The 7879-nt window shown below is 33.5% G+C and overlaps 1 protein-coding gene across 1 annotated transcript; it reads left to right on the forward strand.

Moving 5' to 3' along the window:
* The first annotated feature begins 535 nt into the window (after positions 1–535).
* On the forward strand, positions 536–2792 carry LOC113117711 (ras-related protein Rab-32-like). Its single transcript, XM_026286596.1, has 3 exons — positions 536–1190; positions 1501–1778; positions 2652–2792. Exons 1-3 carry the CDS (start codon positions 977–979, stop codon positions 2790–2792), a joined length of 633 nt encoding a protein of 210 aa, XP_026142381.1. The 5' UTR covers positions 536–976.
* The last annotated feature ends 5087 nt before the right edge of the window (positions 2793–7879 follow it).

The following is a 7879-nucleotide window of genomic DNA, read 5'->3' on the forward strand; positions in this document are numbered from 1 at the left end:
TTGTTTTTTTTTTATAATAAAGAAAATGTAAATATATATCGTATATTACTGGATTTAAAATGGTCATAACATAAAGTAAGAGTTATTTCATGGACTTTTTCCATTAGACATTATTGTCTGTATTTGTTAACGTCTATTAACTGTTGGTTAAATGTTTTCATATCAGCTCCAAATGCTTGTGTGCTTTATAAAGTCAATGTGTTAATGAAGATCATGCTCAGCAGGGCCATCGACAGCAGTTTCTCCAGAATGTACCACGACATAGACAGTTATATCCTCTTGTTATGACCATTTAAGTCCTATACGACATGGCAGTTTCTAAATTATTATGGGATTTTAAGCAATTATAGAAGATTGTATTCAAGTAACATTTTAGATATTATCTGAAATGATAATGCTGTAAGTTTTCTCTTTTTTCTGTTGTAGTGCAATAAGTGTTGTCAGATTGCATTCTATAGTTTTGAAACAATACTTTAGATTTAAGAAAACATTTGTGCTACTATGTTTTTTTTTTTAATAGAATCAATCATTGCATACTATATGAGCCTAGATGTAGCTATCTTAAGATATACTGTTTCTGTATTTGTCAGGAATTGTTTAGCATGTTTTATTAGGTTTATGATAAATATTGTTTATTTTGTACATAAGCTCTCAGGGTTGTTGCTGCTGTACAGTAGGTGTTTAGTGAATAATTTCCCAAAATGTGACCAGTTATTGCTTTCATATGACCATGTTAAAGAATCGTCTTCAGCACCTGTGTGTCTCACTGTCACTTTATGCACGCTTTGCACCTGAATCGCTCAAAATGGATGAACTTTGACATTTGATTTACCTTGTAAAGTCTTTGTTTTATGGTTTTTAGTGCTGGAAACTGTTTGTGTTCCTGGTAGCATGGTTGGAAAATGCGCAGGGATTCAACCAGCAGAATAAATCTGAACTGGGTCATTTTAACCACAGATGCGATTTGTTATGGAAAATGTCAGAAGACGCAGAATTAGGATTCACAGAACATTTATTTAAAGTTTTGGTGATTGGAGACCATAAAGTTGGGAAAACCAGCTTTGTTAAACGATATGTGAAAAATAAATTCTACGAGGAGTTGAAAACGACTATAGGTGTGGATTTTTCCATGAAGGTGATAGATTGGGACGGTCACACACAGGTCAGATTACAGCTTTGGGATATAGCAGGTAAGCCTTTATTTTAACCTGAAATTAGTATAATAGAATTATGCAGGTTTTTATTTTAATAGGTCATAATAGATCATCAGTGCATACAACTTTTTAATGCCACTGGCCATTATCAATCATTTAGTTAAAGTTTTACTTTTAGATTTATATTTATTGACTATAAATCTCCAGGTAAGAAAAACATGTCATGCCGTAAGATCCAAAATAGCACAACTGTAAACTGATCAGTTTTTGATTCTCTAAGGTTAATTTGCATCTCAAAGGCTCATTTGGTGCTTTCTGATGGAAGTGTTTTTTCTCGTTTATTTAGGCCAAGAGCGTGTAAGGGGACTGAACCGCGTGTACTTTAAGGGATCCAGTGGTGCACTTGTTGTGTATGATGTGACAAACGGGTCAACATTGGATGGAGCTCTTAACTGGAAACATGAACTTGATGGTCAAGTAATGCTGAGAAACGGCCTTCCGGTCCCTGTTGTACTTCTGGCCAATAAATGTGATGAGACTAAAGTGTGTCGGAGGAATGCCTCTCTTCTGGAGAATCTCTGCCAGGGGAAGGGCTTCATTGAATGGTTTCAGACATCAGCAAAGGTGACTTGATTATTATTGTGCTATTTCCATATTTACACCTATTTTAGGTAAGAAACAGGGGTTTTTCAGTCCTCACCCAACCAGTGACCTTCCTCGTTTTTGTATTAACTACATACTTAATATACACTTAATTTGATTTTTTGGTTTAGTTTTGTATTTTAACTTATGTAAACATTAAACAAGTTTTAATGTTTCTAAAAGAAGTCTCTTCAAGTCACCAAGGCAGCATTAATTTTTAGAAAAAATACAGTAAAAATAGTAATATTGTGAAATATTATTACAGTTTAAAAGAACTTGTTTCTATTTGAATATATTCTAAAATGGAATTTATTTCTGTGATGCGCAGCTGAATTTTCAGCATCATTACTCCAGTCTTCAGATCTTCAGAAATCATCCTAATATGCGTATTTACTGCTCAAGGAAAATTGTTATTAAACAGATTATTATCAATGTTAAAAACAGTTGTACTGCTTCCGTTTTTTCTCAAGATTATTTGATGAATACAAAGTTGAAAAGAACAACATTTATTTTAAATAGAAATCTCATGTTCCATTATAAATGTCTTTATTGTCACGTTTGATCAATTTAATGATCAACTGTATAATAAAAGTAATCATTTATTTATAAGAAATATTTTCAACATTGATGATAAAGTGAAATTATTGAGCACAATTATAATCATGTGCCACTGAAGACTGAATGCCTGCATATCAATATGTATATTTCTTTTTATGAAAATATTGTTTATAGTTTTATGAGAAATTGTATGTCAGCTACTATCTATAATATTGCCTAAGTGTATAGTAATGTCACATCTAATATTCCACTTCTGTTTCATTACAATGGAGTTTTGTGGCTTCGTTTGTGTTTTAGGAGAATATCAATTTGGATGAAGCTGCTAAATTCCTCGTGAAGCACATTCTCCAAAACAATGAGGAATCAGTGAAAGAAGAAGAGCAGAACATGCAAATCAACCTGAAGCAGCAGGCAAAGAGCAAATCAACCTGCTGCTGATTCACATCCTAGTCTGAGAAGCTTGCTTATTGAGGATAAAATCAAGAGATAACGGTGCAGTTTATCATTCTTTCTGTATAGCATATCATTTTGCAATTTGTATTTTTTTTTATTGTCAATGATTAATACTCATCTAAGCGTTTTGGGGGCCACAAACAAGTACCATGTTGAATGAGTTTCATGCTGAGTATCTAATAAATACCTCTCATTTCCCCTGCTACATGCACAGGGGTTATTAAATACATCAGCATGGAAGGAGACGAACCGAGATCCGCTGTCTACAACATGTCAGGAGTGTCGAGAAATACTGTCAAGATGCCAAATTCATTACAGTATGTCTCTCTCTGCAGAAAGCATGTGTGCACAGAGACATGGCCTATATTTTCATACATAGCCGTCAAAAGTTTGTTTTCTTTGAAAAAACTTCAATAGGAGAGAATGTGTTTGAAATCAAATATAAATCTAATGAAGTTAGACTGATGAAAAATAAATGTAGCTTCAGGATAATACTCCATATTCCACCAGGGTTTCTGTGTTACAAAATAAACTTCTCATGAAGCATAAATGAGTAACGCTGTGCCTCAGATCGCAAGCTAATATAGCTCTCCTTACATTATTTGACAAAAAGTGGCAGAATTTCCGTTTCATTGCATGACTTCTGCAAACTTTAGTAACCGAGAAGTCCAAAACAAAACAAAAGCTGCTCTATTTTAACAAGTTTATAAAATATAGAAGAGAAATATGCCTCATACAGCGTATCCAGGTCAAGGGAGCAATCAAACACAACATGATGCACAGCTTCCATACACAATGTTTAATATCACAGAAATAGGAAGCCGTTCCCAGCGTGACCCAATTTTGCCACGCATTTTTGAGTGAATGTGAAAAACTCCAGCATTCTGATGCTGCCCCAGAGATCTGAACTATATTGAGCAAACAATACTGCGTTCAAGCCTCCATAGCAGCCTCAACTCACTCATCCGCTTCCAACATATTGAGGATTCTGTGCGTGGAAAAACAGGTTTCAGTGGATTTACAGAGTGTTTTGTGCTCATACGAGGCTGTGTAACTTATCACACAGTTCTGATGGTGTGCCGTTCACCACGTTCCCCCAGAGACACTGTTCCCGTCTCAGCCATAAGTGCTTCCCATCTGTTAGCGCTGCTAGACAGGTTATACAGGTGTAGAGCTTTTACCTTTTCTGGCAGATTTCCAAGCTAGTATTGTGAGAAAACAAGAAGGCACTGTTGAGTCGTAATGTTGTTGCTGAAGATGAACTGTGATTCAATTAAAAATGTATTTAAAACAGAATTAAGTAATTTGCTCAATAATAAGAACAGGGTTATAAAACTATGAATCAATTATTCTGCGCTAGTTTTGGTGAATGAATATGCTAATTTAAAAGTTCTAAAAAATCAAATAAATTAATTAATCATTTAAAAAAACTATTAAATTCAACATAAATTCATGAATTCAATTTGATTTTCTTTTCTTTTTATTTGTTAATTTATTTTAAAATGCTGTTTCAGTCATTGTGAGACTGTATTTGTACTATTGTACAATATTAAACACTATGAAATGTGACATTAAAACACATAACATGAAAAAAAACCTCCTCCCTCTGGCCATCCAAGATGTAGATGAGTTTAACAAATTTGTTGAGTTCAACAGATTTGGAGAAATGTAGCATTACATCACTTTCACATCAATAGGTCCTCTGCAGTGAATGGGTGCCGTCAGAATGAGAGTCCAAACAGCTGATAAAAACATCACAGTAATCCACAACACTGCATTCCATCAGTTAATGTCTTGTGAAGTGAAAAACTGTTTTCACTTCTCTAGTGAAATTAGGAGACCTCTGATTTAGGAGAGAAATATGCACCATTTATGAGATGAAAACTGTCCAAAACTGATCTAAATAAATATGTCGGTGGATTTTGATTGTGAGAGGACAACAGGAGGTTTTCACTGGAGGAAATGTTTTTATAGATGATGAGCGTGTTATTTAAAGTTGTTTTAAATGTTTGTTTATTTGTTGTTTAAAAACCAATATGCAGTTTCTTTTAACTTCTCAAGACATTGAATGACTGACTGGAGTTGTGTGGATTACTTGTGGGTTTGGACTCTCATTCTGACGGCACCCATTCACTGAATGTGTATGGCATTTTATAGTTTTTCGATTAAAATAACTAACGTTTCAATTTTCTGCCTCTCAATAATTTGCTGATTAATCTCTCAGTTGCTTGGACAGTGGGCTGTGGTGGTCTCATTCTGGTTCATCGTGTGAACGCTGAGCCTGAAGGCAGGTTTTTGCTGACATGGTGTGTACAGGAGGGCAGATATTTTTACCCTCCCATCTGTTCAGCACCGTCCCATAGTTTTACTTTGTAGCATCCTTGGTGTGTGTCTAGGGATCTGTTCTACATACACTTATCTGAGCCCCTCCGCTGCAGTTGTTTACAAATAATGTGGAGTGAATTCATCTGTCCTGATGAAGCCTGAGAACCTTAATTATTGATCTTAAAACATGAAACTTTTAGCAACTCTTTGGTACTTTGTATGAAATGTGACAGCTCTAATGGATGCACATGCATTATAACTGTTTCTGGTTTCATTTGAAGTGGATATTTTGCTTAGAGGAAAACCATCAAAGCCAAAGTCTGTATCCCATATCCTTTAGACCTAGTTTCAGAGGCTGAGTAAAGGAGTGTTTGTAGGAAATCCATCAACAATAAGCAAAAAAATATTGTACATGTATAATACATTTCAAAAACATAAATTCTTCCGGTGGTCTCATAATTTGAAATAATTGTTGCATTAATGTCAGCGAATGAATGTCTTTTTACAAATATCTAAAGAATATAAAATATTTAAGCTCATTTTTTGAAAAATGTATTACAATTAAGTGAGTTAAAGCTTTTAACAAGAAAAGAAAAACCTTGTTTAAAGGTATTTATAAACTATATTATTCTGAGTTAAAATTATTATTTGCTTACCTCACTGACAAATATTTTATTATTGTTTAAAAGAAACAGTTTAAACAAAAAAATAACATTTGCTGAAAATGTACTCACCCACAGAATATCCAAGATAGAGATAAGTTGTCCGTTCATCGGAGCAGATTTAGGGTAATGTAGCATTCCATCACTTGTTCACCAATAAATCTTCTGCAGTGAATGGGTGCCGTCAGAATGAGAGTCCAAACAGCTGATAAAAACATCACAATAACCCACAAGTGATCCACACCACTCCAGTGCACTCAAAAAAATGTGTGTTTGTAAGAAACAAATCCATCAAAATGCAGTTTTCGTGTGTGATCTAAAGAAGCCGTTTCCAAATTTATATGGAATGGAAAGATTCCATGGATGACAAAGTTTCTTCCTGGAACCATAAACTCCAAAACCTTTATTTTAAGAATGTATGCAATATATTTTATTCTTTTTTTGCCAAATTATCCATGAATTACTAAATGAAGGCCAAACTAGTCAGTCAGTCAGTGGCTCTGTTCATAATGACAATAGCTTTCCAGCAAATAAATACTGTTACCATTGGTCTGTTGGCAACGCTCCATTGAATACTACAAAGAAATTTGGGGGGAAAATTGTTTTCTGAATGTTAAACCTTTTCCTGTCTGGTGCGAGGTGATTGTGAGTAATTTTCAGCAAAATAAGCACTCAAAATAAGCACTCATATTCCATCAACCTTCCCCTTTACACAAGACACAACTTACCCTGAGCAAACTCTGTCATGGGACACAAGAGACTGTATTTGTGTGCGATGGGTAAAGCGGTGGCTTCATGTGAGTGAGCAGATGGCTCTCATGGAGAAGCGGATGATCACTGTGACGACGTACAGAGCCTGAGAATCACACAAGTAGGAGGGAAGCTGGACAGAAAGAAGAGAGTCCACAGGACACATGAGGAGCTACAACACAAACCAAATGTGACCTTTCTGCAAATATGTTTCTGACCTTGACAAGTATACTGTACATGAGGTCCATATTGCAAATCTGTGAATTTCATAATCGGAAATACATTTTAGGATTAAACTAATTAAAACAAAGATTTAACTTTTTTTGTTAACACTTCACAAGAAGGATCCATTTGTCAATATTAGAACTTTCAAAATATTGTATTAATACAGTGCATTTAATAGTCTTACTTCATAATTGTCAACATTTACTAATACAGTCTTTAAAATCTAAAGCTGAATCTGAAATTATTTAATGGATGTTAGCTAACATTAACTAACAATGAACAGTGCTTTCAAGATGGCCATTTGTATTAAATTTATAGTTTCATTGAATTGTTTTTCCTTCCAATTATTATTATTATTATTATTGGCAACAAAAGAAATTGATCAGAACTAGACTTCATATTTATCCAAGCCTATTTATTGTAGAGTTTTTAGACTCTAAACTAATCACAAAAATACATTACTTCAAAAAACAAACAAATATTATTGAATATAAGTAAATCATATTATTTATTAAATATTTTTGAGAACACTAGTAATAATATTTAAATATAATATAGTTTTTTATTTCGATACAAGATTTACATTGTATTTATATTTATTTACCTTATTAATTTCTTATTCTACTTGACCTCATTCTACATCCCTTACCCAATACCTAAACCTTACAACTACCTTACTAACTATTAATAAGCAGCAAATTAAGAATTTATTGAGATAAATGTCGTAGTTAATAGTTAACAAGTGTTACCTACTCTAAAGTGTTACCAGATTATATATTATTATTTTTATTATTCAGTGTATACAAAATTAAAACTAAGCAAAGCCATTATAATGGATGATTTCGTTAATCTTCATCATAATCATCATTTAATGGATCTGAGCTAATATGAACTAATATGTATTTTTATACACTGATGTTAACAAATATGAATAAATACTGTAACAGATGTATTGCCCGCTGCTGGTTAATGCATTAACTAACATTAACTAATGGGACTTTATTGTAAAGTGTTACCGCTGCTCTCAGATAGTACTACTGATGACACTATAATTAAGGCATTATCTCTTATAATATAGAGATTGTGTTATTTTCATTTAACAGTCAACAT

The sequence above is a fragment of the Carassius auratus genome, chromosome 17 (genome assembly GCF_003368295.1).
Source record: "Carassius auratus strain Wakin chromosome 17, ASM336829v1, whole genome shotgun sequence".
NCBI lineage: Eukaryota > Metazoa > Chordata > Actinopteri > Cypriniformes > Cyprinidae > Carassius > Carassius auratus.